The sequence below is a fragment of the Ananas comosus genome, unplaced genomic scaffold (assembly GCF_001540865.1).
Source record: "Ananas comosus cultivar F153 unplaced genomic scaffold, ASM154086v1, whole genome shotgun sequence".
Lineage (NCBI taxonomy): Eukaryota > Viridiplantae > Streptophyta > Magnoliopsida > Poales > Bromeliaceae > Ananas > Ananas comosus.
The window spans coordinates 1-11,542 of record NW_017890907.1 but is presented as its reverse complement, the minus strand read 5'-3'; the positions used below and the strand labels follow the sequence as shown (position 1 = coordinate 11,542).

Below are 11,542 nucleotides of genomic sequence, written 5' to 3'. Positions count from 1 at the left end.
TTGGGACTTGTGGGTGCAATTTTTCACCTAAGGGGTGTATGGGTGGGGCCCGCATAGAACGTGTATGTATGTATCTAACGCGCTTAGTGGGAAACCACTCTAACGTAAGGAGCTAATAATTTTTTTTTTTTTTACAAATTTTTTTTTATTTTTCCGCTGACTAATAAATATGAAATATAGGATTGGTTGTTTATTTGTCTTTTATAGATTTTATTTATTTATTTAATTTTGTTTTAGGTGCATAAATGGGGCTTTGTAATTTTGTATTCAGTGGCCGCCACCGAACGGATTTGAAATGACCATTCTACCCTTGTTTTGTGGAATTGTGGAGTTCCTAGTAGGGGTAATATTGGAAATTCGTGATGATTTGCGCGGGAATAAATGGTGGGGGATTAATGAGCTAACTAATAAGGGCCGATGATTAAGGTCTCGTGAGGGGCCCACTTACTTGGTTACGTAATGGGACGGGAAATCGGTGTAGCATGTGAGTGGGGCCCACGCGCATTCCGTCCAGCGTAACGGATTCGTCCGTGGCGACCCGTAAATTTCTACGATGTAGTGCCTACGTGGCAGAAGCGGAGAGTTGATACGTGGACTCTACCGGTGTTCGGGTCCCACATGTCAGTCTCGTGACCGTTACACCGAGATCTCTCCGTGGAAGAACCGGTCCACGAGCTCCTGGCGCACAATGACTGAACCGTGGACTTCGCGGACACAATTTTTGCGTATGTGTGGTCCAGCTCGGATGGGCACAATTATTTAATTTTTACGCTTTTGTAGTATTTTTTTTTTATATTTCAAAATTTTATTTATTTTTAAATCTTTAGAGAGATAAGTAAGCATGTTATTTATTTATTTTTTAAAATAAACTTAACTGGATACATAAAATAACTCGGTTTCAAACATGGAACTACATATATTAATCATCAAGGTTTTTTCATTTTAATTTTGATTCTGATTTTAGATTTATTTTTAACTCATGACACATTTGGGCATATTGTGAACTAGAAGCTCAGGTATAGTCTATTGTAAAGAAGTTTGTAATACTTTTTTTGAGAAAAAAGATAGCACGCTATCTGCTTCATTCAATAGGAAGATGAATTTAGCTACATAGAGTGAGACAGCCAGGACCTCAGAGAGAGAAAAAAAAAAAAAAAGACAGACAAGATAAAATTGGAAAGCAAACTTAGGTACAAAAACACACATCGAGAGAATAAGTGGTATACCTCATATGTTCCCTAATTCAATAAAAAGCGGCCCACTCCTTCGCCAGGACCTCAACACGGTGGGCAACTGAGGAAACATCGAAGGTTAAGTTTCGAAAAATAATATTATTTCTATCGCCCCAAATCATCTACCATAAGACTGCCACAAGACTCTGAGCCTTAAACCTATCCGTGGGCGGCCCCTTCCCCCGCAGCTCCTCTCAGATGGTATAGAAAAGTTTGTAATACTAACATTCTAGAATGGTATATCTCACTTATAAAATAATATACTATAATTTAAAATATTTTTCCAGCTTAACGAATAATTAATAAATATATATTTATATATAAATTAATAAGAAAATTATGCTGAACAAAATATTCATAATAAAAGCAAGCAATTAAGCTCAAATTAATCACAACACAAGCATGATCAAACCTAAGCTTGATCAACCTTCCTACACACACACAATACATTGTGAGGCTTTAAAATATATATATATATATATCTCTGATTGATGTAGAAAATTAGATCAAAATATAGAACAGTAATTCACCAACTCAGCTCAGTGGTGGTGGACCCATTTGCCACGTCATCCGAGGTGGCCCTTCAGAGGCCCACCAATTGCCAATTGACGGCTGGCGCGCATCTGTTAGTTCCACCAAATCCACGCTATACACCGTAACCCTTTCGAATTTTGACTTCACTTGAAAAAAAAAAAAAGAAAAAAAAGTAAACTTCAAATGCTACACCAGTAATTTCATATCTTTTTATTTAAGTACTATATGATTTAAAGTGTATCAAGTTAGTGCTTTATGGTTTTATTTTTATCTTTTCGTCAGTTTCTTCGTTAATATTTTATTAAATTATATACAAAAAATTTTAGATACTCCATATAGATTTATCGAATATTTATTTTAGTACCCTTTAATTTTAACTTTGTCACTGATTTAACAAAAAAAATAGTAAAATAAATAATAAAAAATAAAAATAAAAATACATGACACTAAATTGATATATTTTAAAAGTGATAAAATATAAAGCTATATCGGCGGTATTTGAAGTTTTTTCAAAATGAAATAAAATAAAAATTTCTCAAACGAATCACAATTCCCGGTTGATCAAAGAACGTGCAGGGCGGTTGTAGCCTACGCCTCCAAGTGCCACGTGTCCATGTGGCCCCCATTAAGAGCATCTTCGTTTTTTCTCTTCCACTACAATACACGCGAGAACAATACCGAGAATATTTTTATTTATATTTAATTAATTATAATATTACTTATTAACCGATGGTAGAGATACACTACAGAGAATATAGCTCAAAGTAAAAGCTTCTGCAACTTGTCATTTAATTATTACTTTTTCTTTTGTTCGAAAAAAAAAAAAGAAAAAAGGAAAAAAAAAAAAAGCTTCTGCAACTTGTGCACCGAAGAATATGTGTACATAAACAAAAGAATAACGCTTCGATCTACCTTAGTACTATATGATTCAAGTGAACCCATTCGACCAATTCAAAATTAATTCCGTAAAGAGATTCCGCGAAGTAATTTTAATCCTATGATTTGAGGGACGGAGATAAATTAGAAAATCAGATCGCACCAATGGACATAATGGAATACGCTTTTCCATTCTCTAATTATATTGAATGAAGTTGTTTATTTTCACTGTCTTTTAATTTACACAGCAAATAGAAGAACTATCTCTGAACTCAGAATTACAATGCGATTGTAGATCTGGAAGCACGAATCATCCTAATCAGTCACTTTCACAGAAGCAATACCTCCACTGTTGTATATCGATATTATTCGTTGTCGACTCGAATCAAAACAAGTGAATCAAACAAGCATGAGTTCGGCCAATTCCCTAAGGGGGGACCCATTGTGAGAAAAATATTCTATCTAAAATGTAGATAAAACTCTTTTCAGGTATTAAGATTTGTGAACCATGATTTTTATGCCCTTATAATTCCTAAAAATAAAAAAAGATAAAAGAATATATTCATAGGTAAGGTGTAAGCCATAGTAGTTACCACAGAATCATTCATTCACTTTGTTAGAAGTGAACTATAGCAATGTTAAATTAGGGTAAAGCCAATATTAATCACAAATCGACCTGGCCCGGCCCGTCTAGCCCGAATGATGTGTTAGAGTTTACTGGGCCTGATGGGCCTTCAAAAGATTAACTTTTTTATTATTATTGGAGTCCGGCTGGGATATTATCTATAGCACCAAGGGTTTGGTGCTATCGAGTTTTCCACCGTTAGATTTAATCCTTTGATTATTTTTACCGGTTAGATTATATTATTCAACCAACCACCCATTCAACCCTAGGAGGACCCACATTATCCTAACTGCACATTTTTCAATTCAAGGACTAAAAAACTAATAGCACTAATAACTTGGTGCTATTGATAGTATTCTAACCTAGTTCTTATTATTGACAAAAAAAAATTCGACAAAAATAAATTTTTCGTCGCAATTTCTCATTGCACATTCAATACATATAGAGCAATGCTTCCTGTACACCTAGAAAGTAAGGGTAAGATGTACATTCTAGAGTTTGGACGGCTTAGATCAATTTACTGGTATTATTATTATTATTATTATTATTATTATTATTATTATTATTATTATCATCATCTTTTTTTTCACTAACAACTCATTGGAGTGCTTTAAATCTTTGAATTTATTGGTTGTATAGAGTGTACATATAGTATTTTTCAATACTAATATTAATACTGTTGAGAGCAGTTGGGTCAATATAGATAACGAGATTAAAAAGTTGGTTAGATTTGTGGGCCGATGTAAGTAGAGATGTCAATTGGTCGGATTCGAAATAAATTTTTCAAAACTCGAATCCGAGCCTGATTACTGAAACTGAAACCCGAATTCAAAATTATCGGGTTTTAAAAATTCATAACTAAAAATCGAATCCAGTAAAAAAAAAAAAAAACTGAATTATAAATCTAAGCCGAAAATCCATACCCAGTGACAATCATTTCTTTTTACCCAAAATTTACTCAAATCTATATCCGGTTAGAATTCAGTTCGGATTCAGGTTTAAATAAAAATAATATCCGAACCCAAATTTGTCGGACCTTCATTTTTTTATATTTATAACCGAAATTATATTATACCCATTTAATATCATTTAAATTTGCACCATTCAAGTTTAATAAAATTTTGAATATCTGTACACATCGACATCCCTATATATGAGCCTTATTGTTGGGCAAAATGCCCTAAATAATCTCAACAGATAGATCTAACGGTAACATTTTTCGGGATCAATAACAAACATTGCAACAAACATTAATTCCAAGAGCAAAAGAATAATAGCATGATATATTTAGAATTAACTCATCATTATCATAAACATAAACAAATTGAGTTTCACTCAAAAAGAAAAATTAAACATATTATTTGGAAAAGCTCAGAACAGTGCTTGTTCCTTGCTATAAAAAAAAAAGTTTTAGAAAAAAGCCATGAAATGCCTAACACTCAACTTTCCAATCAAGATAATAATATGAAAGGAAAGCTTAAAAGGCACCTAAATTGGAAGACCCCTAAAAAAGAAAGAAAGGAAAAGGAAAAAAAAGGCAAACAAATAACACACACAAAAAAAAAGCTTTAGCAAACAACTTTTTGGTGATCATCCATGGCTGCAAAAAAGATCAACAGCTCATAAAATGATCAAGTTGTTCACTAAACCATGCTACAATTTTCTCAGTGACTGGTGATTTGGAAAAAGCAATCCCCACTGTAGGATGAACTAAAAGAAGAAGAGGAACAGTGTTTTGTATTCATCTCCTCCTCAATCTCCTCTTTGATGAATCTCTCCCTGCAATCACTGCTGCAAAATGCTTCCTCACCCCTAACAATACATTCAAAGGGGAAAAAAGAAAGAAATCACTAAGTAATTGTTATTCGAGCGCAAATCAAGTTTAGTAAAAGCAGAAGTACTACTTTTTTTGCAACACGACAGTCGTTTTTCATGAAAAGATTCAAAATGTAGCCCACAGCTAAGTATCAGATCTCCTAAGCATCATTGAGATCTACTGTGGGACTAGTATATATTAATCTCGCTAAACTTAAATTTACTTATAGCCGGATTGTGCGCAATTACATCAATTCGAACCCTCTCGAATGCGAATGATCACTTACCTGAACATATAAATATCTTCTCCTTCTCCGAGTGTCTTCTTGCAATACCCACACATGCCAAAAATACCACCACAAGGTTCAAGTATAGGCTCCTCAGAGGATTCCACAGCCAAGGGAGATACTATCTCTTCGGTGCGAGTCTCCAATATGAAATCCCCGAAAATGTGGGTTGTTTTCGGATTCGGACCACGGGAAATAACACAAGTGTAATCCTCCGAATCCACGATCTCGCTGACCAAAATCGAATTACGAGCTTGTAAACCCGTGTTTGTAGCTTCGAGGGATGATTCAGGATTACATTCTAACAAATTCAAGTTGAATTTTGAACTAAGGGTGTTCATCCTGGCCTCGAGCCCCAAAAGCACTGTTCGTGACCACGGTGCGGTATCGTCGGCGAGGGAATTCACTAGGCCAAGCCCAACACTATTGCAATCCCAACTCTTTAGGTCAAGTGGTTTAATAAGGGATTTGACACTACTACTAGTGCCTGAACTGGGGAAGGGTTTATACTCTAAAGGATAGTAGTTGGTCATCTAAGGCAACCATTAATCACGTCAATTCCCTTCCATCTATGTTCTCAATTTGAATTTCAAATTTCAGCCTTTTTATGATCCCTGCAGAACCCTAAAAAAAGCACTTCTTTGTGATTCAACAGTACTGCTTTTCTTTCCATGCATTATCTCACATCAATTGCTCGGGAAAGAAAAAAGACCCTGAAAAAACATTAAAATTGAAGAATATTGAATATTCAAGTTAGCAATAAAGGGGAAAAAAATGCCACGAAAAAAAGTTGGTAAAGATGTTAAGGAATGGTTTGTAAAACAAAAAGAAAAAAAACACAATTTTTGTAAGTAACGAAAAAGATGTGAATAGAAAGATCAGACAAATTAAGTGTCCCAAGTATAACAATTTGAATGAATAATTGAGAATAGCATATTAAAAGAATAATTAATGCCATATTAAAGATCCAGACCTTGATAAGATTACTCGAAAAAATGTCTATATATATATATATCTAAATATATGCACCAATCCAATAAAAAAAACTCAATAAAGAGTCTAATTGAATGAAGCGGGTAGTGTGTTACCTTTTTCTCAAAAAAAAAAAAAAATCAATAAAGAAGGGAAACTCACCTAGATTTGTATGAGGGTTTTTTTCGTGACTCTCTAATGCTAATATAAAACTAAATAAATTAAAAAACTCCTTATACTCAAAGAAGAGAGGGGGGAAAAGCATCATACATAATAAACAAATTAAAGAGAATAGATATAAATATATATATGGCATAAATAGGAAATATTATGGTTATCCAAATGCCAAATAAGGAAACACAACTGAACAAAATCTACAAAAGCGCGTGGAAGTTTAAGCATTTGGATAAAAAAAAGGGGAATAAAACGGATATTTCATAGCATATATAGATATGAAGTTGTTAAGTTAATGTGTCAAAAAAATAATAAAAGAATTAGTTAATAATAAAGGCCGAAACAAATTGATCTTGTTTTTAAGAATCTTTTCCTGTTCAGGGGTCTGTGGATGACAATAAGTTGGAAGACATTGACCAATTTGCAATTTCAGGATAATACAGGGACCGTCCGTATATTTTCGGTTCTAAAAAGACTTATGCGCCATTTTGAGAACGTCTGATAGTTGAGGGCGCTCTTTGTAATTTTACAGTCTCTCTTCCCCTTGTTGTCTCTCTCTCTCTCTCTCTCTCTCTCTCTCTCTCTCTCTCTCTCTCTCTCTCTCTCTCTCTCTACGTGTGCGCGTTTGTAGCACCAAACTACTGCATGAAGCACCAAGGATTGCCAAGTAATATTGCCACTCCAAAAAGGTAGAAAATTGCGGATAGCACCATGAATTATTACTTATTTTACACTAGGACCTTATTTCACCTTTGTTCAATGGGATAAAATGTATAGTTGTTACATATTTTATATTCTAGACCAACCAACCAAAAATGCTTATTTCAAAAAGAATCCATTATAGATGATCTAGTAAACTATTTAAGAAACCAAAAAATGACAAAATACTGTCACAAAGATCCAATTTAAATTGATTTTATTACTCCAATCTTATAATGTTTCTCTATACACGTTTCTCATTTTATAATATTTTTGACAGAATATATTCTGAGTTTCATATGGTCTTACCTATTTTTTTGTTTTGAAGTTTAAAAAATTTAGAGAACTGGATTCTCTGCTGTTGGTTAAGATTTGGTTAGAGAATATTCTAAAGTTGAAAAAAGAAACCTAAAATCGATATCTTAATCTTATCCAGGATAAATAAATATTCATTAGTGCTAAGATAAGTTAATCTTTGTGCCCTTAAAACTCGAATTGTGGATAGACTTTTTGTGTGAAGGGAACACCTATATTTTGGGGATAAAGTAGATTCAATGTATCTGATCAAATTCATATGTAATTAATTATATTCAAGTTTAATAAATATAATAATAATAATTGTTTATAGAGGAAAAAAATATTTTGGTGGATAAAAATGGTTGATTGAATATTGTTGGTTATTACGGAGAATATCTGTTACAAATTAAGAGGACTTTCTCATTTTATCCTGTGACAACAAGATTGTAAAAAAATTATTTTTATTTTTTAAAAAAATAAATAAATTTTCTTTCCCCCACTTTAAACACCAACTAGGGTTGAATTAGAGATATTCAACCCTAAAACATTTGATTTTTTTTTAAAAAAATTGAGAAATAAAACCAACTTCTCCATTAATAAATGTTTCATGAGCTGTAAAATATTAAGCATTAAAATAGCATCCATTACACTAATATCATTACAATACATAAATTAAATTAGGATTCAGCTCTTATCATGCAGCTTAAATTAAGGGAAAAATGGCATTAATTGGACCTAATGATTAATTGGACCTACCATTAAGCTTAATAATTACCTACCATTTTGGCTTATTAAAATCAATGTAATTAATTATTAATTAAATGGCACAATTAATGAAGCTTAAAATATAATGATTAAGCCAAATTTACCTACTAGTATTCCTTGCGTCTCCAAACATTATCCAAATTTAATATTGTGTTATTTGTCCTAGTTGTTGAGCCAATAAGGCGCGGACATATGGTGCACCGGTACTCCATTCAGTTGTATTGATTTGCAGTGCACCAGGAGCACCGGAAGAATATTAAACCGCACGACTTTAGGGAAGTTACAGTAACCGCAAGCAGTTGCAAGCGGTTCCGATCGGCTGGAAGTGGTCCAAAATATTAGGAGATAGTGGCCGATCGTGTAAAAACAATAACTGATTAAGGGGCGATCTATAAATAGGTCAATAACGCCCTAAAAAGGTGTCTTTTCCCTGTGAATAAAAGACTTATTTCCAATTTCCTGCATTTTCTAGTAGTAGTCTACCTGTAATTCTTTCTTTCTCGCACTTACTGTTTTTCCTAAAAGTAGTTCTTTAAGTAAATCAACCGAGTCTGCATGCCATCCGGCGCACTCGACCCCTATACTTCTCATCAGTGAATATAAAGGCATTCGGCTCTTCAAGCCGATCAATCCCTGTGTTCTTTAGCCATTCGGCTCATCAGCCGACTTTAGTTCTTGCTTAATCCGTACATTCGGCTCATCCGGCTGAACCGAATTTGCTGTAAAGTTTTCGAACCTGGCTGATCCGATCTTTTATCAGCCGAATCGCTTGATCGATCGAAGGGCGCAAATTTCGAGGGTCAGTACCATAAGCCGTTTCTATCCCGACACGCTCCTCGAGCATAATCTTTGACCAGACCAGGTCAAGGATCGGGGATATCGGCCACCAACACTAGTAATATGATATCACAAGTGATTATTAAAGGCCATTGGACTAGCCATTAAACATTGCCATTGGAAGCAAACCAAGAACATGCTCCATGGAGTTACTAATATTGTTTCTAATTACACCATTTAGCGCGCATCTTGATGTGCATCGGATACCGAAGAATTCACCCGTGGATTGTGACACTAATCTGATGCTAAAAATATATGTTTGCAAACAACACTAGTTTTTAGAAGCACGCTAGCTCAGTTCTACTTTCGTTGCGTCGCACATGAAGAAGATCGAAATTACTAACGCGTTGCTCTACCCGAGCCTAAACCTGATATGTTTAAACCTCGAGGGCCTGTAATGAAATTTGATCCAATATAATCTGGCTTAGACTCGAATTCCATTGTTTTGATAAAGAGCTCAATCCTTTAATAAGGCCTTGGAACATACTGGGCAATAATATATCTTTGTCAAACCAAAGAGCCTAATATATGATCAATAACAAGTAATATACACAACCACAAGGGAGTTTTTTTTTTTTTTTTTTTTTTTTTTTTTTTTTTTGAGAGAGAAAGATAGTATGCTACCTGCTTCGTTTATTTTATTTAGAAATAAACTTAGTTGGAAATGTGAATCAGATTCGAACTTGGATCTCGGATACCAACCACCAAGCCTTTTGCCACTTGCTCTAGAGACGGTCGGTAACCACAAGAGAGTTAGTTGCACTCACTATCTGAGATCTGTAAAAAGTTTTTGAAATTTGTTCTTTATGTTCAACAAATAACCATTAGTTGCACTCACTACCTGAGATCTGTAAAAAGTTTTTGAAATTTGTTCTTTATGTTCAACAAATAATGTGGTTACATGCAAAAGGTTTCTAATCTTCATCCTTCATCTGCTTTTTAACTATATTTTTCAAATTTATTATATTGTTATCCTCACATCAACACCAAAATAGGACTTTTTTTGAAACTGACCCTATAGAATTTTATATTTGGCCAAATAACCCTCTGAAAATTTTATTTGTGAAACTAACCCTCCTCTCGCCATCTCAGCCGCCACCTCAGCATTTCTCATAAAAACGGTGACTCGTTCACCGTCTCCTGAAGACAGTAAATCGGTAAATCGTTAACCGTCTTCTCTGTGTGGACCCCTCGTCTTCTCAGCAATTCCCCGCGTATCAGCGCCTACGCAGCAATTCAACAGAAGACGGTGACTCGTTTACCGTCTTGACAAAGACGGTGAATCGTCCACCGCCTTATCTAGGCGTACACCATCCGCCGCATTCGCCGCCTTGTCAGTGTTGCCCCCGCCCAAATAAGACGGTGACTCGTTCACCGTGTTTACTGAATCTTGAAGCCGGTAAGTTGTTCACCGTCTTCTCTAGGCGTGGAACCTCCACTCCTTTCTCAGCAATTCCCCGCGTATCACCGCCTTCTCAGCAATTCGCCGAAGACGGTGACTCGTTTACCTCTTTAAGAAAGACGGTAATTCGTTTACCGCCTTATCTAGGCAGCAAATCCGATCGACAGCGGGGGGCATACATAAGACGGTGAATCGTTCACCTTCTTAGTTAAGACGGTCAATGGTTTCCCGTCCTTTGTAGAACTCCACCCAGCCTAATTTCGCCAAGTCCTCGAGAGAGGGGCCAAAACACAGATAAGGCGGTGACTCGTTCACCGTCTTAACAAAGACGGTGATTCGTCTACCGTCTTATCTAGGCGTAAACCAATGCCACGACTTAGCCTTTTTTTTCTCCGGTTTTGTGTATTTGCACTAAAGACGGTGAATGGTTCACCGTCTTTAGAGCAAACAGCAGCAGCTGCTGTTTTAAGCTTGATTTTAAATAAAATTTCAACAAGTTTGACGCAAGTTTTTTCACAATAACAAATTTTTCAACAAGAAATACAAGATCACGAGTGGAATAACAAGATACAATCAAGAAGATAAAAATATCAAAAAAAACCCCGAGAAATATACAAATATGCACTAAATTCAGTATTATATAATATTATACAAAGTCTAAGTTATCTAAATCAAAAATATACAATCAGCCTCTCGATCGTCCTCTCCCTCGACGTCCTCGGCCACGTCCTCGTGCACGGCCACGTCCACGTCTACGGCCACCCTCTACAACGAGATCAGCAATAGGTATGTCATCAATTGGCTCGATATCGGCAATCGCATCGAGATCCGCAATCATAACGCCCTCGCGATGCTCCGGTATCGCCTGAGTCTCCTCGATAGTGGCTGGTCTAGATGTTGGGCGGGCTTGTGATGAAGACGCGGCATGACGTCGAGAATAGACGAATGTAAAGTGATCTCTAGAGACTGGCGGCGGCAAAAGCAAGTCCAAGTCCAATGGCCTAGTAGGAAATCTCTCAGGGGCGGC

The 11,542-nt window shown here is 35.5% G+C and overlaps 1 protein-coding gene across 1 annotated transcript; it reads right to left on the bottom strand.

The window, feature by feature from the left end:
- Positions 1 to 4,764: 4,764 nt before the first annotated feature.
- LOC109704403 lies at positions 4,765 to 5,902 on the bottom strand. Its single transcript, XM_020225142.1, has 2 exons — positions 5,370 to 5,902; positions 4,765 to 5,079 (listed from the first exon to the last, which is right to left on the bottom strand). The coding sequence occupies exons 1-2, from the start codon at positions 5,900 to 5,902 to the stop codon at positions 4,932 to 4,934; spliced, it is 681 nt and encodes a 226-aa protein (XP_020080731.1). The 3' UTR covers positions 4,765 to 4,931.
- Positions 5,903 to 11,542: the final 5,640 nt, after the last annotated feature.

What these genes read in the sequence shown, in the direction of transcription:
- LOC109704403 (XM_020225142.1), bottom strand. Translation starts at nt 5,902, where the DNA reads ATGACCAACTACTATCCTTTAGAGTATAAACCCTTCCCCAGTTCAGGC. An exon ending in GAAGATATTTATATGTTCAG is followed by an intron (nt 5,080 to 5,369) that starts GTAAGTGATCAT and finishes ATGTATTGTTAG; the next exon opens with GGGTGAGGAAGCATTTTGCA.